Source organism: Canis lupus, chromosome 13, assembly GCF_048164855.1.
Source record: "Canis lupus baileyi chromosome 13, mCanLup2.hap1, whole genome shotgun sequence".
Classification (NCBI taxonomy): Eukaryota; Metazoa; Chordata; class Mammalia; order Carnivora; family Canidae; genus Canis; species Canis lupus.
This window is the reverse complement of record NC_132850.1, coordinates 3,710,154-3,737,075: the sequence shown is the minus strand read 5'-3', so window position 1 is coordinate 3,737,075 and position 26,922 is coordinate 3,710,154. Positions and strand designations below refer to the sequence as shown.

At 53.8% G+C, this 26,922-nt stretch overlaps 1 protein-coding gene and 1 long non-coding RNA gene across 4 annotated transcripts in view; one reads left to right on the top strand and one right to left on the bottom strand.

The window, feature by feature from the left end:
• Nucleotides 1–1,159: 1,159 nt before the first annotated feature.
• On the top strand, nt 1,160–9,049 carry LOC140602360 (uncharacterized). The gene is made up of 2 exons (XR_012005308.1): nt 1,160–2,553; nt 8,729–9,049. It is a non-coding gene; the product is annotated as an uncharacterized lncRNA (long non-coding RNA).
• Nucleotides 8,665–26,922, bottom strand: part of RIMS3 (regulating synaptic membrane exocytosis 3) — a 41,683-nt gene continuing 23,425 nt past the window's right edge. For all 3 annotated transcript variants that reach the window (XM_072771725.1, XM_072771726.1, XM_072771727.1), the window contains exons 4-8: nt 22,228–22,369; nt 18,974–19,086; nt 16,543–16,644; nt 16,077–16,216; nt 8,665–14,546 (exon numbers count right to left, since the gene is read on the bottom strand). In XM_072771725.1, the coding sequence (XP_072627826.1) occupies nt 14,334–14,546; nt 16,077–16,216; nt 16,543–16,644; nt 18,974–19,086; nt 22,228–22,369 (710 nt within the window). In that variant the 3' untranslated portion in view covers nt 8,665–14,333. The remainder of the gene's footprint in view (nt 14,547–16,076; nt 16,217–16,542; nt 16,645–18,973; nt 19,087–22,227; nt 22,370–26,922) is intronic.

Sequence of the window (26,922 nt, the reverse complement as noted above, 5' to 3'; positions counted from 1 at the left end):
AAAATCGTAAAAGAGACACAATGGAGACAGAAAGGGTAGTTGTGGCTGCTGTCACTACATCCGTGTCCTCTTCCACGCCCATCCCACTTCCCCATGTAGTCATCTAATGAAAAGAGCCAAGAACCAGGTGCCAGGTTTCTGGTTCTGATACTGTTCCGAGGCTGTGTGGCCCTGGGCAACTGTCTCTACTCCTATTTGGGCATCGTGTCTTCTTCTAACACCCTTGTCCTATGAAATTCTAAGGGGACAGAGTGGGAGAGGTGTGGGAACATCTCACGCAATGGCCAGAGGGAAGCTCTAAACTCCCCTCCACTCCTGCTCCAGCGCCTTCTGCCCCCGGGCCCCAGGCCCAGGCCTGGATGCGAGCTCAGCTGTTTCTCTGCACGTTCAGTCTCTTTCCTGGGTGCCTGCGGTGGGCTTTCCTGTGGAAGGGACATAAGGGGCTAATTGTAAATTCTGGGTAATGGCTGGACAGGGATAGAAGGTGCCTTTCCAGTCTCCCTTCCTCCTCTCCATCTAGGGCAGACCCGAACGGCCCGGAGGGGCCCCCTGCCACTCTCTGGAGAGCCCTACACTTTGACCCACTGCCAGTCAGCCTGGGATGGGTTTTGGTTTTGTGCTGTCTTTTTCTTTTTTCTTTTTTTAAATTTTTTAATTTATTTATGATAGTCACAGAGAGAGAGAGAGAGAGAGAGAGGGGCAGAGACACAGGCAGAGGGAGAAGCAGGCTCCATGCACCGGGAGCCCGACGTGGGACTCGATCCCGGGTCTCCAGGATTGCGCCCTGGGCCAAAGGCAGGCGCCAAACCGCTGCGCCACCCAGGGATCCCTTTCTTTTCTTTTTTTTAAGAGTTATTTATTTAGGGACGCCTGGGTGGCTCAGTGGTTGAGCGCCTGCCTTCAGTCCAGGGTGTGATCCCGGGATCCAGGATCAAGTCCCACCTCGGGCTCCCTGCATGGAGCCTGCTTCTCCCTCTGCCTGCGTCTCTCTGCCTCTCTCTGTGTCTCTCATGAATAAATTTTAAAAATATATTTTTTTAAAAAAAGGATTGATTTATTTATTTGAGAGGGATGGGGCGGCAGGGAGAGAGAGTCCCAAGCAGACCTCCTGCGGAGTGGGGAGCCTGATGTGGAGCTCAAACTCAGGACCCTGAGATCATGACTGTTGGGGCCAGGCGGGAAGGGAAACTCCTCAAGATGGCGGATACGCCAAAATGGCTGAGGTTCCTGTCACCACCTCCACTTGGGACGACAGCTTGAGCAGACCCTGACACCTCTCCTTTGGACTTCCCCAACTGAACCCAATGCCCTTCAAACCCCAGAGGAGGAAGTCACCTTTGACTGGTCAAACTGCAATCCTCCCTTTGCATATGAGCCAACCAATAGGAAACCGTTCTGCCTTACAACGTTATGTAAACCCCCCGACCACCTTGTCTTGGCGCGACTTCCTGGACTCACTCTCTCTCCCCCGTGAGTCCTGGAACCTCGCCCGAGGGTGCCTGCAATAAAATCTGTTCTTGGACCCTCGCTTGCCTTGGCGGTCTCATTTCCATCTAGTTACTAAAAAACTTAACAATGACCTGCGTGGAAACCGAAAGCTAGATGCTTAACCGACTGTGTCACCCAGGCCCCCTGGGATTGCTTTTATGAGCTCCGGATTGGGCTCTGTCCCAACCGTGTCCCTGACTGTTGTTGGGTGATTTTGAACAACTCCCTGGGCCTTTGTTTCTTAATTTATAAGATGGAGAAGGCTGTAATTGAGGCTCTCAAAAGTATCCTCCTAGTGAAAATGCTGTAGAATCTTGGACTCTCCTCTAATGGAATCGGAGTCATAATGGAACCAGCAAAGAAAGAATGCAGAGCAGTGAACCCATCACACAGACCCTCATTTCTCAACTGAGCCATGCAGAAGAAGCTGCCTGGCCTCGCTCCTGCTCAACATCCTCTTCATCATACTTCTCCGACCCCAGCTGGGCTTTCGGCCCCCTCCCTGCCTCCTGTCCTGCCTCTTGTCCCGATGACTTCCCTGTCTCTCCGCCCTGCGCCTGCCTCGGTCACCAGTTACTCAGACCAACCTGGTCCTCTTCCCACCTCATGCCCAGACCGCCTGCCTCCTCTTACCGGTTTCACCTCTTCCCACCTCCCAGCCTGGGGCCCCTCCACCTTCGCCTGCCCCCCTGCTCCTCCCACCACCTGCCTTCCCCCTCTCCCTCTTCCCTGCATCCGCCGCCCCTTCCGACTTGCCCCCCTCTTCCCCCACCCCTCTCCCTTTACCCCAGGCCTTCCTCCTCACTCTGCTTCTTCTCCCACCTGCATGGGCCTTGGGCCCAGATAGGCCTCTCCTGCTCCTGCTAGGACATCTGCCCCAAGCAGCCCTCACTAGGCCTGATGATTCCCATGCTCCATCGTGAGGGCCTCGCGTCTCTCCCCATGGGGCCCCTGGCCCATGCCAGAACTCCTGGGAAGATGGTACCCAGCATCCTGGTGACCCAGTGGACATGGGGGATGATGGCCAGCAGGCATAGAACCAGGAGGGGCACCTCCCTCACTCAGGTAAGGGTCTCTTTCCTAAGATGGGGTGCTCGGCTACCCCCATGTGGTTTTCTTGCTGCTCCAGTATAGCACATGCCTCCGTTTTCATTCCTTATGTCACATGTAAATGGGGATCTTATTATTTTACATTAGAGACTCCACAGGGTGTAAAGCTTGGGGCAGATTGCTGGATCCTGATGCTCCTTATTCATCTCAACACCGAAGTCAGGGACCCTGATACACACACACGGACAAGCGCTGTGTGTACCAGCAGGTCCAGGTCACCATAACCCTGCACAGAGATCAGCATGGTGTGAGGCAGCTGTGGCCTGATGATGGTGTGAATGGAATGTTCTGAGACGTTCTGTTTTCCAGCCCTTTTATCCAATCCAGAAAACTTGGTTCTGATCTTTCAGCTTCTATATCATATCGATCAGATGAGGCCCATTCGGCCATAGAACACATTGCCCCTGGGAGAAGGAAATTTTTTTTCTTCTTTAACATCAGGATCAGAGAACTGAGCTAATCATGCTTTTATCATTGGCCTGCCTGCCTGAGGCCCCTCTCCTGTTCTATTTATTCATTTTTATGCCCATGTCTCACTTCTCCTCCCCTCATGAAAGTACTACTCAAAATATTTTGACACGTATGTGTATGTATTCTCACAAAATCCGTGGTGTTATTTTGTGAGCAATATTTTTAATTTTCTTTTTTTTAAAGATTTTATTTATTTATTCATGAGAGACACACACACAGAGAGAGAGAGAGAGAGAGAGAGAGAGAGAGAGAGAGGCAGAGACACAGGCAGAGGGAGAAGCAGGGATCCTGACTCGGGATTTGATCCTGGGACTCCAGGATCATGCCCTGAGCCAAAGGCAGGTGCTAAACCACTGAGCCACCCAGGGATCCCACTGTATTTTTAATTTTCATACGTGAGATTATGTGCTAGACTTCATCCTACTTATTACCTTTCACCCAGCACTATTTTCAAAATGTGCCTACGTGTGTGTGTCATCTCTGCTTCTAACTTCCACCCTGTGTCCTGCCGAACGTCTCCTCCAGATTACACTCCTCCATTTCCCCGGGGACAGCCCCACACCTAGACCCTCTGACTCTCCACCACGGTGGACGATTCCAAACCAACCATCCTGCTACATGCCCACTGGTGACTCTATGGGAGGGTTCTTGGGGCCCGGAGTTAAAGGGTCTAATCTCCATCATTCATGTCCAAGTGTTTTGTCAGGATGAGAAGTTGTTCATTAAATATGTTCATAAGCTGAGTTCGATAAGTCATTCTACGTCCAAGACCAAGGAAGTGAAATAGTTTTCTCAAACCCACAAGAGAACTTTTGGCCTTTTATAATCAGCCGATATTTTACAAATTTTCCTGGATCTCAGTGGTGGTTCTTTATCAGTTTCTGGAGTTTGGAGGCAAGTACACATGCCCATGAATCAAGACTGTGTAGACTCTCTACTTGACCGCCAGCACCAGCCAACATTAGCAAACGGGTCAACATCTACTGTCAGGCACTGCTTGTCGGACATCTTCTGCAACTTCTTTGCAATTTTGTCTTAAAATTATTATTTAGTATTACTAATTACAGTGATTACTGTTCTATGTCAGTCCATAAACCCTCACAGTTTCAGATGTAGAGGGATCTTTAGTAAGTTCCTTCTTCTTAGGCAGGCTGCTCTTCCCATGTCCCTTATCCCTGTCTGGTTGGTTGGCCGGTCTTGAAGGTCACCTCCCTCTGTAACTGTCCTGACACTGCCTGGACCTATGGCGAAACCACAAAGATGCAGGACTAGTGATGGTGAGCTGGCGAAGAATGCAGGAGCCCACCCTCAGAGAGACTGTGGCTGGAGTTTCCTGGGTAAATTCCCTCCTCGTGCACCATCTCATCTGTATCCCAGCAACACCCAGAATAATGCTCTATGGCCACCGAGGCCTTCCCACTCAGAATGCACCTCTTGCAGAAAGAGGAAAGATTTCCAACGTTCCTATCAAAGCTGTGATCTTCTCACATGGCCCTTACCCTGGAATTTACGAAGCAGCACTGCTACTTATTTTTATTTTATTTTATTTTTTTTTAAATTTGTATTGGAGTTCAATTTGCTAACATTTAGCATAACACCCAGTGCTCATCCCGCCAAGTGAGCACGGTTACTTATACATGCCCACGTAACCCCATCCAGATATAGAGGGTTTCATGATCACCCCAAGTCACGCTGTGACCCTTCGCAGTCAATACCACCCACGTCTAATTCTCAGGAAGCACTGGTTGGAATTTTTTCCCTCTAGATTATTCTTGTGTCGTCTAGAATTTTGTATAACAGTATTTACCTTTTCGTGTCTGATTTCTTTCATTCAGTATGCTGTTTGCCTTCGCTCCACGTTGTTCTGTGTATCAGTAGTTCATCCTATGTAGTGCTGAGTAGGATCCCATGATATTAACATACCAACCTGTTTTTCCATTGCACTTATTGCCAGGTATGACAAGTATCAATCTGTTGCCTCTCAACCCCAAATCAGCCCTTCATTACCTGCTGGGCAGTAGTAGGATAGCCCCTTGATGCAATTCTCCTTTATGGTGAGAACATCCAGAGCCATGTCATGTCAGTAGATGGCGCTGGCGGAACACTAAGGAGGAGGACGCTTCCCTTCCCCCACCCAGTGTGCTTCTGTTTGCTTCTCCTCTGCCTGCGACTGCAGCCAGAGATGAATGCATGGGGACCCCCATGGCACTGCCCTAGCTATGCATCCAGAGCACACAGTCCTGGGGGCTCACGGCCTTAGGCTCAGGCAGCGCAGGGCCCACCTGGCTACAGCCCTCCCGTCGTGGACTCAGTAAACCTCCAGCCTCACATGCCCTGCAGGTGAGCAGGGCACCGACTCCCCTGTGTTGCCAACCCTCTGGCCTCCCCCACCAGATCCCTGGGGGAGTGTTTCCAGTGGGCCCTCCAGACACAGGCACCTGCACCCCAGACCTTCACTACTCTGCCTGCAAGGAGGTTCCTGACTCGGCTCCCCCAGGCCCTCCCTGCTAGTCTCTGCCACCACCATTTCACTGACCTGGAGACAATGGGGCAAGCATTATGCATTTTTCAACAAGGTTTGAATCCCAGCTTGATGGAGAGGGTCCTCTTCCAATCCGTTCCCTCCTTGGATCCTCTCCTTCTGCCTTAGAATACTCTGTAGAGTTCTCTTATTATTCTTATCACCTCACTGCTGAGGTAGTAATTTTTAAAATTAAATTTTCCTTGATCATATTACTGTGTGGTTTCCGTATCCTGGTTGGCCCCTGAGAGATATGTTAGACATTTGTATTGTTTCAAATTTGTGGCTATTAGGAATAAAGCTGCCATGAACATTTTTGTCTTGGGTGGGCACATGGTGTCACTTTTCCTGATAAAAACCTACAAGTGGAATTGCTGGGTCATGGGATAAGCGTATAAGAAATTTAAAAGAGCCTGGGTGGCTCAGCGGTTGAGTGTCTGCCTTTGGCTCAGGGCATGATCCTGGAGACCAGGATCGAGTCCCACATCGGGCTCCCTGCAGGAAGCCTGCTTCTCCCTCCGCCTGTGTCTCTGCCTCTCTCTGTGCCTCTCATGAATAAATAAATAAATCTTTTTAAAAAAATAATGATCTCGGGATCCCTGGGTGGTGCAGCGGTTTGGCGCCTGCCTTTGGCTTAGGGCGCGATCCTGGAGACCCGGAATCGAGTCCCATGTCAGGCTCCCGGTGCATGGAGCCTGCCTCTCTCCCTCTCTCTGTGTGTGACTATCATAAATTTAAAAAAAAAATTAAAAAATAATGATCTCCTATACTTAAAAATAAAAGAAATTTAAAAGAAATTGATAAACTGTTTTCCAAAGTGGTTGTACCATTTTATGTTTCCAGCAATATGTTTCACATCCCTGCCAGCACTTCATATTGCCAGTCTTTATTTTTTTCATAACAGACATGGAGAGAGAGAGAGAGAGAGAGAGAAGCAGGCTCCATGCCAGGAGCCCGACGCGGGACTCCAGGACTGCGCCCTGGGCCAAAGGCAGGGATCCCCTGCCACTGAGCCACCCAGGGATCCCCCTATTGCCAGTCTTTAATCTGAGCTATTCTACTGGGTATGCAGTTCCCTGATGATTAACTGATGAATGTCTTCTCATATGCCAGTTGACAATTTGTACATCTTCTTTGGTGATGCATCTGTTCCAACTTTTTGCCCATTTTTACTTATGTTCTCTTATTAAATTGTCATCTTAATAGGAGTCTCAATGGTGTCTTTCTTTCTTTCTTTCTTTTTTTTTTAAGATTTTATTCATTTATTCATGAGAGACACACACACACAGAGAGAGAGAGAGAGAGAGAGAGAGAGAGAGAGGCAGAGACACAGGCAGAGGGAGAAGCAGGCTCCATGCAGGGAGCCCGATGTGGGACTGGATCCTGGGTCTCCAGGATCACGCCCTGGGCTGAAGGCAGCGCTAAACTGCTGAGCCACCTGGGCTGCCCTTAATGGTGTCTTTCAAAAAGATTTTTGTTTGGATGAAATCCAATTTCTTTTTATTTCGGGGTTAGTGTTTTTAATGTTCTAAGAAACCACTGCCTACCATAAAGTTGTGAAGATTTTTTTTCCCGAAATTTTCTTTCGGAAGTTTTATGGTTTTAACTTTTATATTTAGGTCTATGACTCACTTTGGGTTAGTCTTGTGCATAATGTGACGTAAGGGTCCAGGTTCATATTTTTCCATTCAAATATCCAGTTGTTGCAGCACATTTGTTGAAAAGATGTTTGGATTACTTTGGCACCTTTGTCAAAAGTCAATTGGCTATGGGTAAGTCTATCTCTGCACACTGTTCTGTACCATTGGTCTATAGGTCCATGCTTATGCCAAGACCAGCATTACTTTATAGTAAGTCATACAGTCAGGTTATATAACTCTTGCAACTTGGTTCTTCTTTTTCAAAATTGCTTTAGTTATTCAAGGCCTTTTGCCTTTCTAAATAAATCTTAGTATTGGCATGTCAATTTCTCCAAAGAGCTTGTTGGGATTTTTTTACTGAAAGTATAATGAATCTAGCGATAAATATGGGGAGAGCTGACATCTTCACAATACTGTGTCTTTCATTCCATGAACATGGTATGACTTACTCTCCATATAGTCTTTAATTTCTCTCACACTGCAACTCTCTAACCATTCTTCTGCAATCATATCTCACTCAGACTACAGCTACGAACAATTTTCCACTTTTTAAGATCCAAGTGACAAGACTGGGCCCACCCAGATAATCCAGAGAGCAAGAGTGGGAAAGAAGTGAAAGACAGAAACCTGGGAAGCACTGAAACTCATATAGTGAGCCTGGTCTCATGAGCCTTCCCTCAAGAGAGGGAAGAACTTCTACAAAGCCAAGAGCCAGAGCCAAAGCAGTGGGGGTCATGCTGGAGGACCCTGGGGGAGGAGGATGCCAGCCTTTCTCCCAGCAGGCATATGACATTGGGACACTTCCTTTATCCATCTTCTGAACCCACAGACCCAGTCCTAGGGAACAAGGACACGGCCCAGAAGTGGTTAAATGTTAACATACCTTTCTGTCCTTCCCTAAGAGGCAGGGAGGGAATGGGGTGCCCCAGGGGTCAATGATTGCTGTAGTTCACAGCACTGGGGGTGAACTGCTATGTTTACTGCTTGTATCAAGTGTGGCTGCAGGAAACAAGACTGCCCTGGCCTTATGCCTGAGCAGAACTCCTGGACCTGAGAGCTCAGAAAGAGACCTATGAGAAGGATCAAAAGCAGTGGCCTTGGCTCCCTCTTACCTTCCCCCCTATTTGCCTCTGGGCCTCCCTCATGAGCCTCGAAGCAACAGAAGGCTTCGAGGGCCCATGAGCGGGAACGCGGGACAGCTGGGAAGCCACCTGGCCCAGCCAGATTCCACAGCCCACAGCCATCAGTGTGGCAACAGAGTTCCCCCACGGGAGTCGGAGGCCCCGTCAGACCTTAGAGGCCTTTTCCTGAGATGCACTGCTCTCTCCCGCCTCTGGGCCTTGGTGCCTCTTCCTCCTCCACGTTTTAGTCACCTGGAACTCTGTCTTCTCTCTCCTAGAATCAAGAACCGTCTTCAGAAAACGACACGTGAAACCATTTTCAAACTGACTTTAATCTTTTTTTTTTTTTTTTTGCTGCCCAAATATTGTACATGCAGAAGCCATGTGAAAGAATTTTCTTCTCAAGGGAATTGGCAAGAATGTTGTACGAAACAGCCGGCAGTCCTCCCCAGCCGTCCACCTGCCACCTAGGAGCCACAGCAAGTTTGGAAAGATGCTGCACATAGAAAATGTATAGAGCACAGATATAAAAGGCTAATTGCTTCTTATCTAAACAGTGTGCTTGTCAGGCCCTATCAGCTTATCTCTTTCTTTGCAGGATGCATTTGGAAATTCTAAAAAAGGGGTTCCTGCCTCCTGTGAATTTACATTCTAAAGGAGTGGATGGAATAATCAGGCCAACTTTTCCTAAGGAAGCAGCCACTCTGCCTGCTGAGGTGATGTCTGGCGAGAGATCCTGGAGAGAGGGGTGGTCTTAAGAAGCAAACTACGCTGATGGGAAATAAGTGCCCTCTCTCCTTCCACCAGAGAGCAATGCCTCGAACATTCTCAGGTGTTCAACTTGCCCACCGACGACGTTCTAGAAGCAGAAGTGAGGACTGGCCCAGTCTCATCTGCTGGTGGGGGTACTGACCTACGCAGGAGGCGGCTGAGGTGGTGACGTCACATCAGCACCTTGAAAAGTGTCCGTTGTAGACAACTCTTAAGTATTTCTCGTCGTTACACAAGAAGAGGGACAACAAACCACAAGGAGGTGGAAGCAGAGTCTGTTAGGATTCCCCGAGTTCTTGTCCGAAGCAGCTTCTGGGCGTGGATGGAGAAGGACCTGCACCCAGTTGGGGCACCGGGGGCTGGAAGGAACCGGCCCGGGCGCACCAGGCTGGAAACCCTCCTCAGCTCCAGATCAGATTTTTAAAACCCAGAGGGAACCACGGAGCAACTAGCAAATGCTCTGATCTTGCAGATGAGGAAGCTGAGGCCTAGACAAGTGAGGAGTCTTGGACAAGGTCACAGTTTGGGATCGAACTGTACAGAACAGCCTTGGAATCCCTGTAGCCAGCTGTCCGGGCCATCGACCCCGTGGGGCGGGTGCTCTGCTGCCCCTGGATTCCCGGGCCCGCATCTGGAGCCCAGTCCCAGGGGACCCTTCCCTGACATGGGGGTGAACCCCCCTGGGGGAGGGGGCGCGCAAGGCCCCAGGTGCTTCCAACTGGAGCCCGGGAAGGTTTCCCCAAAGCGGTGACGCCCTTTTCAACAAGCACCCGCCCCAAGCTAGTCTTAGGCCCTTGAAAGAATTCGGTTTCTCTTACTGGAGTGGTTTTCCTCACAGGCACAGCCATGCTGGGCCCAGGAAAGCCCGAGCTCAGGGGTGGGGGGAGAAGGAGTTGCTTTGCTACATGGAAAGATTAAGCCCTTTGTCAGAGAACTGGGTCCCCCCATCAGGCAGGCCAAGGCCCAGCGGGGAGACCAAGTTGCTCTCTTTGGCATCACCGACATCGCTCTGAGATGCTCAGGCACTCTCAAAATCACCCTCTCCCAGCCCACCGGGCCTCACCTGATTGGGCGGGGCTCCCCTGCCCTTAGTCTTGAGTGTTGGGTCCTGCCCCCATCCTCTTCTGACCTGAGTGAAAAGCAGACTCGAGGAGGCAGGCGGGGGAGAGTCTGCAGGCCCATCTCCTCCCTCTCCGGTGGGTGGAAGCGAATCCGGTGGAGGAAGCAGCATGGTCGGGAGCCTCTTTCCGCATCAGGCTCAGGAGGAGAGGAGCACAGTCCAGGGAGGCGCCGGCAGGAGGGCAGGCCTCTTCCGCTCCATCGCCTGGACCCCCAGGCCTGGGCAGTGCGCCCTCCCTCTCTCCACCCAGGGGGAGGATGACTCGTCTACATCGTCAAGCAAAGGCAGCCGTTTCTTGCACAGAGTTTGCACAGTGCAGGAAGCAATCAGAGACAGAAGAGCAGCCTTCCTGAAGCTCTGCTGCTTTCCGGGCCGAGGAAGATAGGGGATCGGAGGCATGGGGAGCCCTGGTGCCCCCGGGGGAGGAGCTCGGTGTCTCCCGGGCAGCAGGGCGTGGAGCGAGAACCCTGGGTGCGGGTCAGGGTTCCTGGTAACGCAGTCGAAGATTGTGCTACATTTCATTTCCAAAGACGTACCCTTGGAGGTCTCTATGGTCTCTAAGGGGGTGGGGAGAGGGGCCTGGTCTCCTCAAGGCTGGCAGTAAAGAAGAGCTCAGGCATGCTTGCCCTGGTGGGTGTCACGCCCCTGGGAGACCCCCCGCGAGCCCCAAGCTCCACGGGGCCCTGTCTCTAGGGCTCCTGGGGCCGCCTCACCCCCGGGAATGCTGGCGTGCCTGAGAGAGCCTCCGAAGCCCTCCGCTCCTTTCCTGGGAGAACTGGGAGGTGGGAGAGACGGGATGGGGAGTCGTTCTGGAGCTGGTCCTTCCCCGGAGGATCAAATCCCCCTTGGCAAACCCAGACGTGGCCCCATTTACTGGAGCCTGATTCATACCAGGGGCCCTCAGACGTCCCCGAGGGGAAGGAGTCTCTGAAGAAGTGGGACACGTTGAGCAGGGCAGGAACGTGAAGACAGATGCTCTGAATCATCCATCACGGTTCCTGCCCACAGCCCAGCAGCCCGGCGGGGCTGCAGGGCCACCCCCATCTCCGAGAACCTCCGCGAACCCCGCCGGAGCAGAGGCCGGGGAGTGACAAAGAGCCCCATCCTCTGCCCGCTCTGGGTCTCACCTGGGGAAGGAGGCCTTCAGAGCCGGGGACACCGGACCCCGGACCCCGGCAGCGCCTCAGCCCCAGGCCAGGGAGCACTCCAGGGGAGATCGCGTTCCCGCCTTCCCCACCATCCCCTCTTTGAAGGTGCTCCCTCCACACACCCCCTCCCCCAGGGAAGGCCAGGAGCACCCTGTGCTCCCTCCTCTCCTGGGACAGGCTGGCCCCTGGATCGAGGAGGACGAGAAACAGACCCTGGAACCCAGCCATTCACCATCACACACGTGTCAGCCTCACCACCATGGGGGGAAGATCAGGTGGGGATTCGTCACTGGTGCAAAGGGTTAGTGAAGGAGAATGTGCCCTAAGGTGGGGAGAATGCCATCCCCCTGGAGAAGTGGGATGGCGAGCGGCCCAGCTGGGGCGGCTTGGCAGCTAGGGCGTGTGGGCAGCCAGCACGAGGTACCAACACGTCAGGCCCGAGCTCCGGCTAGAACTTCCACGATGCTAACTAACCTGCCCCAGAGGCAAGGGGGCCCCAGGCTCTCTGCCGGCAGCCCCCCCAACCTCCCGGACCCCGAGAGGAATGAGGGTGATACCACTCACTGATACCCCCCCATTCCCTGGGGACGACCGCATGGGGTGGGGAGCACCTCTCAGCACTACGTCAGCCAATGTCCACGCTGTCCGAGGAGTCCCCGCTCACCCCACCCAAAGGTGCAGAGTGTGTGCACGCCGACCTGAGGGCGACTGCTCCAGCGGCGAACACATCGCAGGACACAAAACACCCTTCTGGGAGCGAGGTTCCTCCCTCTCCCCACCCTAGGGTCAAAGACGACAGAGCCCTTTGCCTTATTTTTAGAAAACACGAGAAACGCGTGCATTGCCCCCTCCCGACGACGGGAGAGAATTTCTGCCTAAAGAGAAAACTCTGACCCAGCTGCCGCCTCCCTCGTCCTACACCCGCAACGGTCCTCGTCTTGATCATAAGCCAGGAGCCCATTTGGTTTATTTCTTACGCCCTTACCCACGTCTGTGGGTTTTCCTGGGGGGTCGGGGGAGGTTACCAGGCTCTGGCTTCAACCTGATGTGAGTCCCTGCCAGAAAGGGAGGCCCTTTGGGCGGAGGTGCCTTTATCTCCAGAGAGCCTCCTCCTCCACCTGCCCTCTACACCCATCCGTCCGGCTTTGGTTACCAATGGAGTCCAAGCACTCAGGCCCCGAGACCTCTCCCCGCCTCCACCTTGAGCATGTGGGTCACAGTCATCGCAGCACCCGGGGCCGACGTCTGGGGAAGAGGCAGAGGGACGGTCTTCTCCATACCTGGACCCCTCCTGCCACCTCTTCCCTCCCCACCAGACACGGACCCAAGGGCTTCTGTGTCCACCCCGTGGACGACCTCTCACCTTTTGCCCCAGACCTGAGGAGGAGAGGACAGATTTGGGCATTCCTAGCAGACATCTCACAGGTCCAGGCCAGGCCCTGGTCCCCGCTGTATCCCCCACCCCCTCCCAGGGCCCAGTTGTCAAATCAAGTCAGGGTTTGAGTGGCTTTGGGAAGCTCCAACCAGACAAGGGTAGAAAGAAAGCAGAGGCTTGTGAGGGGCCGAGAGCAGGCCAGGCCACTCTCCAGAGGGCAGCTGCGGGAGCGCAAGGAGGCAGGGAGGCGGAGAGGGGAAAGTATTGCTTGTACAGAGCTGGTGACTGTGGCAGTCTAGCTGAGTCCAGAGCCAGGCTGTCCATGGGGCCGGGAAGCTGGAGCCCGAGTGAGTCTGAGCTCCCAGACAGGGACCCTGGTCTGGAAATGAGCAAACAAAGAGAGACCCAAATGATCAACCTCATGCAGCTAATCCCCAAAGATCAGACAGGATTCCCAACAGCGGCGCAGGGCAGGTCAGCCCCAACCCTCCTCATTCCCGCAAACAGCCCTACCCTCAGCACTTCCTCCACAAGCCAGGCCCCACCAGGACAAGCCCAGAGGGGGACAGAGCCACCCTCAGGGCCTGGGGAGGACACAGGCGCCTCCAGGGACTATCTGCTTTGGCAGATAACATCCCCTCTGAGGCCAGCCTCTGGGATGTCAAGATCCTCCAAATCCACACCTCCTGGGGTCCCACTGGGAGAGCTCCTTTGGCATGTTGGAAGTGAGGAGGCTCAGAGGAAGACAGGAGGTGAAGAACAACGCTAAGGGAGGTGCCAGCACTTCCCTCTAAGGGGCCGGGCCAGCAACCCTGGGAACTAAGACTTCCTAGTGTTTCGCTTATAGGAGGAGGCGGCTCCAGCCAAAGGGAGGAGGCGATGTCCAAGCCCTCAGCTTCCCAGGCGTCTTCTGCTCCCCCGGCCCCTGGCCAGGGCACTAGATGAGCATGCTACATGCTGCAGATGCATTCGGTGGGAAGAGCTGTCAGTGTGCTTGGCGGGGGGAGGGGAGTGTCACGTCCCAGAGGGGCCTCAGTGTGACCAGCTGCAGTGGGTGCTACATTCCTCGAAAAAGAGCAGTGGTGCTGGGAGAAGCACAGGTGGGACAAAGGACGAGACAGGAAACTAAGCAGGGACCACCAAGAGGCAGCCTGGACAGGGACACGTGGGCTTTGCCGCGGGCGCAGGGCCAGGCAGGGTGGATTGGTGGCCACGTCCCTGACTTCCGCCCCTGGACTCGGGGACCCGTGCCCACACAACACTCCTTTGGGTTTCTTTTCAACGAGACACAGAGAGATGTGGAGTTTAGCTCATGTAGTCACCAAGACTGACTATACCCAGACACGTGAACAGATATAACATGGTCACACACAGACACAGACACACACACACACACGCACACAGACACACACACACTACAGTCTCCACTGCCAGCTGGGACGGGCCCAGTAGCCAACAGGCATGCAGCAGGGCAAGGGGTCCAGAGAGACATGAAGACTATGTACAGGGGCGGGGGAGGCCGTCAGGCACCCCTCCCCACGCTACATCCCGGCCTGGTCCGGAGGTCCTTAGGAGCACGAGGGGCTGGTGGCACTCTCCAGGGAGGACTGGGACAGGCGCCTGGTGAGGGATCCAAGCGTAGAGTCTGCCACTGAGGACGTGGGGAAGAGTTTGTACCAGCCAGTGACCGCGGCAGTCAGGTCCAGCTCGTCCAGCATGATCTGGGCCATGCCCATGAAGCACTTGTGGTCCATGCGGCCGTAGTCTCCCCAGACGATCACCTGCCGGGGGCGGAGGGGGGGGCAGCAGGAGACAGGGGCGCTGAGCCAACACCCCGACTCCAGGGCTCGGCAGCGGGCCCAGGAACCTACAAGCTTCGCCAGAGCACAGATGAGACAGAGCCGGAACTGAGACTGATTTGAGGGCTACGACTATTGAGCACTTACGATGTGCCAGGCTCGGTCCTATGGACCCCTACCCATGACCATGACTGTTACAGCCATCTAGGGGACGGTGCTGCATGTCGTCATATCGACCACGAGGAAACCACAGCTCAGGTTAATTAACCCCAAGACGCAAAGAAATTGGTGGCGGAGCTGGGACTGGAACGCGGGTCTGACTTCGGAGCCTCCCCCAGCCTCCCAGATGACAGCATGAAGGAGCAGACTGAGAGTCTGGGACCTGAGTCACAGCAACCAGTCTGCTGCGGGCTCACAGAGGAGCTTGGGAAGACCCTCTGCCCTCACTGGACCTCAGTGTCCCCATCCATAAAACTGGAAGAGCAGAATAGATTAGCTCGGTGATTTTCAAACTTGTATTTTTATCAGTGGATCCTTTTCTCAAAATGGAATCCATATAGACTCCCATGATCACCCCTACCCCACAGAACCCGAGGGTCCTGCGGTCCTCGCCATCTGAAGCCCCAAGGGTCCTTGCCACACAACCACGTCAGCGCAGAGGGATAGCCCTAGATGAGCAGTCATGCAGCCCAGCCCTGAGCCCTGGCTCAGTCTTCTCACCTGCCACCCATGTGGCCCCAGGCAAGGCCACCAGCCACAGCCACTACTGCCAATGCTCAATGAGCAGCTGTCTGTGGGTCAGACGCTCATGAGGCCCTCCACACCTCTCCTTACTCTTCACCATACGCCACCCGCAGACTGTGATGGAGCTGGAACTGGAACCCAGGCCTGAACCCAGAGACCAGCCCCCACTGTGCTCTAACCCCACTCAGCCTCCCGCGCACCTCAGGTGCTTCATCTGTGAATGGGCCTGATCGCCCCTCCCTCCCCGCACCGTGGCGAAGGGCAGCGCACCCTCTCGGAGTTGGGGTGGCGTCACCCCGGCTCTGCAAGTCACTGGCTGGAAACGAGTCACTTCACCTCTCTGAGGCTGTAAGATGGAGAGAATCGTCCCTACCTCGCAGGGTCATCTCGAGGATGCAAGGTCAGGATTGGAAAGCGCTTCACACACAGCCTGGCACGGAGCTGATGCGCAGTAAGTTTTAGCACCAGGCAGAAAGAGAAGGTGGCGAGCAAACCCTGCTTCTACCCACCAGCTGAGCAACCGGGGGGTGGGGGTGGGGAGGGCAGTGGGTTTATTCCCCACCCCACCCCCCGACCCTGGTTTCCTCATGAATCAACCAGGGGCAATAACCCCTCACTGGGCTGTGGAAACAAATGGGTCATGTGCATCAGTGCAGCCGGTACGGTGCCCAGCACAGAGCACAGCATACGTGAAAGATTTTAAATTACAGCTTGCAGTTTTCGAGAGTCACCCTGCCCCGTGGGCCCTGAGGTCCCCGTGACACTCACCTGCAGCACCTTGCCCTGGGGCCCCTCATCAAAGAGCAGAGCCTGCTGGTACAGGGGGTCACAGGTCTTCTTGGCCACCTTTGTCTTCTTTTTGGCCAAGCAGGCCCCATTCTCAAGCAGGTAAACCTTGATATAGGTGGCTGAGGGATGGGAGAAAGCATGATGGGGAGGGGTCTGGGAGAGGCCGCTATGGCCTGCTCCATCCCCTAACACCCAGCTGGTCCTGGAGGTGAGCAAGGTGAGTGGGATGAGCTGGCCAGTGGACAGCAGTAGGAAAGACAGACTCAAACACCGACCCGTCCATCCTTCCCTCCCCCCAGCCCTGTCCACCGACCTCCCAGACAAATCATGACTCTGGGATTGAGAGTACGGATCTAGGTCAAGGGACAGCTGGGGACACGCCTGACCTGGAGCTCAGCTGCAGGACCCCGTATCCAAAACCCCTCTCCCCACTGCCCTGCCTCACCTGGGAGGGACTTGGAGCCTGGTTTGGGGGTCAGGCCCCGAGCCTCAATCACTTCCACCTCCAGCTGGCCACTCCGGTCCATGATGGCAATGTGCACGTCCCCTGCAGGGGAGAAGAGGGACAGTCCAGCAGAGGCAGGCCCTGGGGCAGGCCGGCCAGCTGCTGTGCAGGACGCAGTCTGCAGAGGACGCTACGGTGTGGAAAGGGCATAATATACAGAAAACTGCATGTGCCTGAACTGCTCTCGAGAGCATGTGAAAGCAGCTGAGAAATACTCTGGTACCTCCCCTGGGGCGAGGCAGGGGCACGACCCTCAAGGGACATGCCTGGGTAACCACGAATGCCCGCCCAACTCCCGGGGAAGTCTGGTTAGCTGGGGGGCTTCTTTTTACTGAGCAGGATAGCAGCCCTTGGCCGCTCCCCTAAATATCTATCAAACAAATATTTACGGAATATCAATTTGGAGAGATGCCGAGATAGGAGCCTGCACCGGCCATCAGGCGCTGCCTGGGAAGGAGGGCCCGATCGTACCCTGGCTCAAAGGATGGGAGGCAGGCCGGATTTCCTGGGAGCAGAGAACTGAGAACTCCTCACTGCGCTCCCCCAAACGATTACCTCGCCAAGGCAAGTTCTGTATGAAGTCATGTCAGTTATTTCTAGAACTCTTAGCTTTGTTCAACATCGGTTAGCGGAATCTGAAATTATGCATTAGTCACTTGGAGCGTCCTTCAAAGGAATGCAGAATCATAAGCCTGATGCAGAAAAATTAAAATTGGCCAGACTTTGGGTTCAGCCACCCATTTTAGATACTCTGAGCTATCATGCAATTGTTTGTATTTGCATACTTGGGAAGATGGGGATTTATACTTTCAGGAAACATCCTAGAAGTCATCACCCTCCCTCTAGCTATTTCTGACCTCCCCGTGGGGGAGGGAAGGGGAAGAGCTCACTGTAACATCCCTAAGAGGATGAGCAGATGCAAGCCTGCCCTTCCCGCTTCTAGACACCAGGAGGCACCACACACAAGTGTTCTAGGCTTGGGAAGGCCCGAAAGCCTCGCGGAGGTGACTGGCTCCTCTCACCGCCTCCCAGCCCCTGGCTGGGCCTGGGGCTGGGAAAAGCAGACTTCCCAGGCCCTTAAGAACCTGTAAGCAAGGGTCGGGAATTAGCCAAATCCCACCCAGGGCCACAGGAGAGCTGGTGCTCACCCTCCAAGGGTCCCCATAGACCCCCCGCCCCAAGTCCAGCAGACAAAAGCTCGAGTGGAAGCCTGCTAGAGGAAAACAGGGCAGTGCAGTGGGAACACTAGTGGCCTGGGAGAGAAACCCAGCTCCACTGCACGGCTTGCAGGAGAGCACTGTCTGAGCCCAGCTTCCTCACGAGCCGTCAGGTTGAAGGCCGAACACTATCCCAATGAGGACTGAGTCCAGATGTGGGGCAGACTGCTCAGGCTGGAGTGATGGGGAAGGGCAAGAGGCAAGGGGGGCACCTCAGGGGGAGCTAGTTCCTGGGAGGAGCAACCTAAAGCCAACACTGCCAGTATCTAAGTCAGAGGGAGAGCAGGGGAGGTGTGAGGGAGCCAGAAATACAGCTGAGAGGACCAAGGACAGGCTCCGGGAAATAGGTCCCAGCTGCAGGGAAGGGGATGAGGAAATTATTTTAAAGGCTTTTGGGTGCCAGGCAGAAGTAACAAGTCCAATAAGACATGGTTCCTACGGAGTAAATGAAGCACATCATTCAGGGGCACCTGGGTGGCTCAGTGCTTGAGCATCTGCCTTTGGCGCGGGCTGTGATCCTGGGGTCCTGGGATCGAGTCCCACATCGAGCTCCCTGGAGGGAGCCTGCCTCTCCCTCTGCCTATGTCTCTCTGTGTCTCCCATGAATGAATAAATAAAATCTTAAAAAAAAAAAAAGGCACATTTCATTTAAAGCATCGAATGGGAACACTCAATGAATTGCTGTTAGATCACAGAACTAAGGCAGGGATTATCATTCCCATTACACAGATGCGGAAACTGAGGCTCGGGGAGGGGGAGTGACTTGCCCAAGGTCACGCAAAGCACCAGCGGAAGAACAGACTGGCCAAATGTCAATGCCGGATGACTTTTGTTCACCATTTCACATCCTGCAGGCACACAGCACAGCCTGGCATGCAGCTGGCCGTGGAGAGTGGGTGGGTGGTGAGGAGGTGAGGGAGGGAAAGCGCTGTAAAGCTGCTGCGGGGAAGCGGCAGAGCAAAGCTGGAACCCCTGTCCTCTCTGATGAGGGAGGGTCAGCAGGAGAGCTGGGCCAACCCCTCCTCACAGGTGCAAAAGCCAGAGCTGGCTCTCCTCTGCAGCCGGCCCTGCACCTCACGGGGCCCCCACTGAGCTCACCCCTCCCACTATGTGGCCACCATCACCCCACCCACTCGGCCCTCAGGAACACTCACCCATTGGTGGCGTTGCCAATGTCTGTCGCCCCACGATCTGGGCTGGTCCCAGGCCATCCAGGAAATCGCTGAACTGGCTTTCAGCCCCAAGCCGAGTGGTGGGGAAAATGAACCTAGAGGAAGAAGCAGAGGGGCACATGCTATGGTCTGGGTGGTGAGGTGCAGCGGCTCTGCCCCCCGGACACTGGGCCATGCCCCTCTGGGCCTCCATTCCCACCCCCCCCACATCGCACGAGTGCACCATGTTAGCTGGGGGCAAACAGAACGGTTCATCTCTGCACATTAAAGAAAAATACTTTGGGGTGCCTGCGTGGCTCAGTTGGTTAAGTGTCTGCCTTCGGCTCAGGTCATGATCCCGGGGACCTGCGATCAAGCCCCCGTGTTGGGCTCCCTGCTCAGTGAGGAGTCTCCTCCTCCCTCTGCCTCTCCCCACTGCTCATGCTCTCTCTCTCCCTCTCCCTCTCAAATAAATAAATAAAATCTTTAAAGTAAATAAAGAGGAATACTTTGGTGTCCTTTGAGAAATAAATAAGCATAACAACATAATAATGTTATCGAATCCTCAAGCACCAGGATTTCTCAGGTGATCCTTAACAGGTAGGGCTTGCTGGACACCTGTGTCTTCCCCAGGGGCAACGAATGCCAAGAACCAGAAACAGAGGCCAGAAATGTCAATGCCTGGAGCAAGTTCCAAGAACTGAGGTTCAGTTGACCATATGTTTGAAATCCAAGTCAATAATGTGAGGTGGTGCCCAAAACAGCAACTGAAACCAAAATAACGCAATTACTGGGTTGAGATAAAAGGCGAGTGATGGTGGGTGGTCCCTGGTTGTGGAGTCCTGGAAATAGGAACGAGCAAAACTGACAGTGATTGAAAGCTGGCCGGGAGCCAGTGGCTCGCTAAATGCACCGCACGCATCGTGTCGTTCCATCCTTGCAGCCGTTCTGTGCGGCAGGGGCCCTGCTTCGGTTTTACGGATGAGAAAACAGAGGCTCCGAGAGGTAAGAGGCTGGTCTTGACTGCAAAACAGAGATGATGCCCAGATCCTAGGGTTATGGTGGAGATCAGGGCAGCTGGTGCATGGAAGGTTCCAGACAAGCAGGAAACAATAAAATGGTAGTTCTGATGTTGCTGCTGGTAACACCGAGGGAAGTGCTACTTGTTCATGAGCTCAAGCCCAGACGTTCTGGGGGGGGTGGCAGCAGAGAAAGGACCAATGAGGGACGTCTGACCCGGGTCTGCTCAGGGGCTGCAATGGACCAAAGACCTCCTAGGACAGCCCGGGTGTCTGGCCTGAGAGATCAGATTGACTCCCCTGTTGGAAAATTTGTCCTTGAGTCCTTCTTGGCTGGCGACAGGCAGGGAGAAAGAGAGGTTGACTACGCTCGTCTTGTTGGAGAGGGCCTGGATTTCCACTCCGAGGGAAGGGTTGATTCAAGCCCCCCACCCCTCCAATCTTACTGACCATCAGCGGCAGCCTCATACCATACTCGGAGGGAAAGTGGGTTCTGAGAAGGTTAACTAAGGTCATAGACTCGCAAGGTCACAGAATTTTAGGAGCTCGGGATCCCAGGGTGGCTCAGCGGTTTAGCGCCTGCCTTTGGCCCAGGGCCTGATCCTGGAGACCCGGGATTGAGTCCCACGTCGGGGTCCCTGCATGGAGCCTGCTTCTCTGCCTGTGTCTCTGACCCTCTCTCTCCCTCTCTCGGTGTCTATCATGAATAAATAAATAAAATCTTAAAAAAAATTTTTTTTAAGAGCTCAGTATAGAGAGCTGAGAGGTTGTGACCAAAGGCCGTAGGGTCAAATGGTCTTAATTCAAATCCCGACTCCACCACCGAACAGTGGCGATCTTGGGGAAGGTACTTCAGTCTCTCCATGTGGACCGTGGAGATAATGGTAGTGCTGACATTCCCCAGTGTTAAATGAGACACAATTTTTGGTCTGATGGTGGCTGGGAGATCCCAGAGTAAGAAGCACTCATCTGGGCATCCCTGGGTGGCTCAGTGGTTTAGTGCCTGCCTTCAGCCCAGGGCGTGATCCTGGGGTCCCAGGATCGAGTCCTACATCGGGTTCCCTGCATGAAGCCTGCGTCTCCCTCTGCCTGTGTCTCTGCCTCTCTCTCTCAGTCTGTGTCTCTCATGAATAAATAAATAAAATCTTTTTTTTAATTTTTATTTTTTTTAAATTTATGATAGGCACACAGAGAGAGAGAGAGAGAGGCAGAGACACAGGCAGGGGGAGAAGCAGGCTCATGCACCAGGAGCCTGACGTGGGATTCGATCCCGGGTCTCCAGGATTGCGCCCTGGGCCAAAGGCAGGCGCTAAACCGCTGCGCCACCCAGGGATCCCAATAAATAAAATCTTAAAAAAAAAAAAAAAAAGGAGCACTCATCAGATGTGCCCAGGGAGGCCCTGCATACCATAGGGCGCAGTACATGCCACTGGCCATCTGCATTCATAGATGTAGACACAGGAGCGAGACACGAGATCTCAGAATCCTACATAAGAGAGCCACAGGGCCCTGCAATCATGGGCCTTGATGAAGCCAAACCCAGAAAAATCTTTGTCATATAACCGCTTTCATAGATCTAGGAGAGACCAAGGGAATATCTAAATCTAGTGACTTCCGCATTTTTGACTGCAGCCTCCATGCGATGGAAAAAATAAATTTACCATCAGAGACCTCTGTGCATCCATCTATTAAAAAACCGAAAGTTCACAAGGTAATGCATTGTCACTCCACAGGATATGTCTGAAATTTCTATTTCTTTCCCTAATGCTGGTTTTGACCCACTAAACTGATTTTACTTCCTGCCTGAGTCATCAACCACAGTTTGAAAAACACTGATCTAGTCCAACCTCCTCCTATAAGCTCCATGCAAGACCACTTGTGAGAACTTCATTCATCTGAGCCGTAACAATGGTTTCAGATCGAAAAGGATTTTAGGTCCACATTTTCCTCTGGAGCAGGGCAGTGTGCAGGTGCTAGGGCAGGGTCAGGGGTGGGGAGGTGTGCAACATAGAGGGGATGCACTGCCCCCGGGGCCGCTGGCGTGTGCGGATGGGAAGCAAGCAGCCAGGAACAAGAAGACTGAGGCCCAGGCGGTGGGTGTCCAGGGAAGGGAGGGATGCAGAGGAACCCAGACATCCAGATGGAAGCCCAGCCAGAGGATTTCCCCACACTTTCCCCCCCTCTGTGACTAGAGGGCCACGCGGGAGGGTGGGAGCAGTGGGGGTGGGCTGCACGCACGTGCCCTCGGAGCTGTTGCTGTTGGTGCTCCCATCCGTGGACTCCCGGCTTCCCTGGCGTGTGACCCGACTCCGCATCTCCACTGCGATTCCTGTCTCTGTGCTCCGCCGGATGTTGCTGCGCAGCTTCTTGGTGGCCCCTTCTGTGACCCCCAAAGACATAGAAAGGGGACAAGGTCAGTTCACTGAGGAGGCTTCGGTGAGAGGGCTGCCAAGGTCACCTCTTGGGAGGGGGCAGGACTGCCTCTGACTGGAGGCAGGGGCCTTCCTGAGCCGGCCTGCAGCCTGACTCCTGACCCTACTCGGGGCAGTGACAGGGACAAAGGAGACTAGGATGGCTGGAGGCAGAATCGGGATGGTGCGGCTGTGGGGTGGGGAGTCAGCAGGTGGAACCCAGGCCTGCAGTGCTCACCCTCACCCTGCCAGGCTCGCTGGTGGCCACCTTCCCAATTCAGTTCTAGCCTTTGCCCCAAATGGTTAGGTGTTCCTTTTTCTTCTGGAAAGTTTGCTTTCTCTGGCATTCCCAGATTTGCTTTCCTCCTTCCTGGGACCCGCATGAACCCTATCACACCCGGATCTCATACTCCACTCTCTGTGATATTTTATAGGCCCTATAAAAATCCCCATGGAAAGCTTGGCCATTCTCACACTAACCCGCATTCTCAAGGTGTGTCTGAATGTGGAGGGGGATGTGTGTGGAGGGGTGGAGAGGCCATTAGGGAAGCAAGACTGAGAGGGACCACTAGGTTGACCTGAAGTGACCTTGGCTTTGAGAGAAAGCTCTGCAGAAGAACCCCAGGAGCCACATGGTGAGAGCTCACTCCGTGTCTCTGTACCTCTTTTTTGGAGGGCCTTCCACCCTCACCCCAGCCCCCCTCTTGAGCCTTGCAGGGAACATGGGGCACTCTGCCTCTCCTAGCAGCACACCATCCTGCCTGGGTTTCCATGGCAACCTCCTCAGCATTGCAGTGAGGTCCCTCTAGACACCCTCTCCTCCTGGGGGCGGGGGGAGTAGAAGACAGGTTGAAGGTCTGCAGGGCCTTCCCTTGCTGAAGCACCCCAAGAGTTTGATAGAGAGGGAAGCAGCATTCAGATAAGGACTGCACCAAAGGAGGCCATTTGCTGTCACTGGTTAGAGACCTGGGCAAATTCAGAGTGGAATTGCCAATGGGGATAGGAACGCTGGGAGTGGGGCCAACAGCATAGCCTCCAAAAGCAGTGGGGAGTGGGGAGCTGGTTATGCTGGCAATCTCCTGTCTAGGCCACACCCAATGAGGGGTTGGGGGGGATGGTTATTCAAAAGGCCAGTCCTGCTTCACCCTACTTACGTTTCAGGAAGTCCCAATGGGGGAGGGAAGGCTGAGAGGGCTGGCATCACTAGGCGATGCGATGGGGGGACTGGGAGGGGGGATGGGCTGGTGGTGAGGAGGAAGGTCTTCTCTGAAACCAGCCCAGCTTCTGGGATATTGGAATGGCTACTATCCACAAGTCAATGAGACCACTGACCTTCTGTGCCTCTCTCTCTCATGCACACATACAGTCACTTTGGCTCATATGTATTTCTTTCACACAAGCAGAGTGCAAACAATCACATATGAGGACAGTGGTCTCACAAGTCAGGTCATGTAGGTTCACAGAGCGGGCACAGTCACGAACAGTCCTGCCAGGTCTTAGTCATCCATACACACCACACACTCTGCCGCATACATGTGACTGTCACAGCATAACCCCTGGATTGAACCCCTCCACTCAATCACACACAGAGATACAAACTCACAAATGGTATGTGACCTACCACACAGAGGACTGGGCAATGATGGTAGGTGTAGGGGACTTGCCCTGGCCCTGGATCCTAACTGCCACATCCCCTCTAACCCAGTTAGGAGACAGATGGGTCTGTGGGAGCTGCATGTCACCCTCTCTCCTCATAGCTCCTCTCCCCACAACACATACCCTGAGCTGAGGCCACAGCTTCACCACACCATGGCCCCAATACCCCCCTCTTCAGACCCACCTGGGAGAAAATTTACCTTCTTTGACCCACCCAACCCATTGTGAGCCCCTGGGTAGGGGTGTCACAGAATCCTGAAGTGTTAGAGACATTTCGCTAGCCTCCTGCTGCCATTGGGGAACGAGGTGGCCACATACTCATAGGGCTGGAGCCAGACTCCAGGCCCACATTCTCCTGGTCTACTGACAGTCTACTTTTCACTACTCTACATCAAGTCCACATTGGTTTGAGAGGTGATTCAGCAGAGATTAAGTTTCATGTCTTCTGGATAGGGAGAACATTCTTGCAACCTCGGAGAAAATTCATCTACTGGTTTCATACTTGTCCAGTCTGAACTCTGTTGATCTGGGGAGTAACTTTATGTAGTCTCTGTTTTTCTCTCTAGAGAACTGGGCCAAGTTGCTTACAATAATTCTGTGGTGCCTGGAGACTGAAAGACTCCAGGAACCAACCCATCTGTCCCACCACGTGCAAGGGAGAGGCAAAGCCTTCAGCAGCACCCCCCATGGCATCTCCTGGAACATCCTGAGCCCTCTCCTCTCCAGAGCCCAGGTGGGAAGAGCTGCTGTCCCTGGTACTGAAAAGGGAAGCTCCATTCGGGCAGAGGCTGGAATGGCCCAGGGTGGCCCTGAGTAGACCCAGCCTAAGGCCAGGTCAGAACCACCTATGTCCTGGGACTCCAAAGCTCTGCTCCTCCCCTCACCTTTGCTCCTACAACTTAGAGAATGTTAGATCTAGAAGGAAGCTGGGAGGGCAGCCTGGGTGGCTCAGTGGTTTAGCACCGCCTTCAGGTTTAGCGCCTTCACACACTTCAGGGTGTGATCCTGGAGACCCGGGATCGAGTCCCATGTCGGGCTCCCTGCATGGAGCCTGCTTCTCCCTCTGCCTGTGTCTCTGCCTCTCTCTCTCTCTCTCTCTCTCTCTGTGTGTGTGTGTCATGAATAAATAAATAAAACCTTTAAAAAATAGAAGGAAGCTGGGAGGTAGTTTTTATAGCTCCATTTTACAGAAGAGGAAATTGAGACCCAGTGGGAATGTGACTTTCCCAAGGTCCCATGGGGGAGTTACAGAACCAGAACTAAACTCTAAAGTTTCAGGATGAGTTTCTGGAAGGCCATTTGAGGAAAATGTGAGGAATAAAGAGGAAAGGGCAGGGGAACTAGAGAGGAGGCTGGGGCAATAGTCCAGGTGAGATATCATGGGACCTAAACTAAAACAGAGGCTTTGAGGGCAGCCCTGATGGCTCAGCGGTTTAGCGCTACCTTCAGCCCAGGGCCTGATCCTGGAGACCTGGGATCGAGTCCCATGTCGGGCTCCCTACATGGAGCCTGCTTCTCCCTCTGCCTGTGTCTCTGCCTCTCTCTCTCCTCTCTGTGTATTCTCATGAATAAAAATAAATAAAATCTTAAAAAAAAAAAAAACAGAGGCTTTGAAACAAAGAGGAAGAGAAGGGCAGAGCTGGAGCCAATGCGGAGTATGGACAGATCAGGGGGAGGGAAGCCCCTAGAGGGGCAGACCTAGAGCTCACAAGACTGGGTCCAGAAGAGGAGTTCTTCCCCACTTCACGCAGCCCAGCCTTGCAGGGAATGAGCTATCCCATCTGGGGGCAGTAGGAGTACCCTGCTAGGATCTGTGCCCAGAACAGAGTCTCCAGGGCCACTGCCCATGACAAGTCAGCCCGTACATCCCTCTGGGGCCAGACTCTCCTACCCAGGATGGGGCTCCAAGCTGGGACACTGGCATCCTCAAAGCTGGGGAGAAAGAATTATAGATGGGAGAGGAGTATGCCACAAGCAAGGGGCAGAGCTGTGGGGGCTAGAGAACTCATTTCTTGTTTGGTCCTACTGCGTAACCATGGCCAATAATAACACCGACAATTTACCAAGTATCTACTATGTGCCAGGCAAGAGGGTGGGTGGCTTTGCATACCCTGTCTCCTGTAATTCCCTGGACAATGCTGAAGGGCAGGTATCTTGCCCTTACAATCAAGGAAGCAGGCTCAGAGGAATGAAGTCACTTGCCCGCATCATCCAACTAGCAAATGACAGGGTGTGGCTCTGAAGGCCAATTTCAAGTTGTTCTCCAGGAAAATACCTTCTCCTCTCCAGGCTCCAATGCTTCATCAACAAAATGAGTAAATCAGACTAGATGATCCCAAGGGGGCCCTCCCTGCTCTCACATCGAAAGATTGGATGATTCACAGAGACTTTCAGTTAAAAGGGCATCTGGGCCATCCACCTGGCTCAGGCTCCAGGCCTCCAGCTGCACCCTTGCATACGACAGAGACAAGTGATCCAGAAGCCCTGTCGTCATCCATCCCCCGTGGAGGCTTGAGGTCTTGGCATCTATTCCAATCCCTGCCCATTGACTGTGGAGTCTGGGTAGGTGAATAGCCCCAGGCAGACCACCAGAAGGTCTCCCAGTGACTCAGGCCCCGGCCCTGCCCTTGGATGACCGTCTGTCCAAATTTCTTGGACATGAGGAGGCCCTTGGGTCTGAAGCTGCATCAGGTGCATTCAGCTGGAGATCAGCAGGGCTTGGTCTCCTGAAGCCACACTCTTGGGGCCCAATACCTCCTCAACCTAATCTTAATCCCCTGACCTTAATCCCACCCCTTTGTCCTTTACAAACCCGACTCCTGGATCCCCATCTCCCTGACTCCCTAGTGCAAGCCTATATTGCATG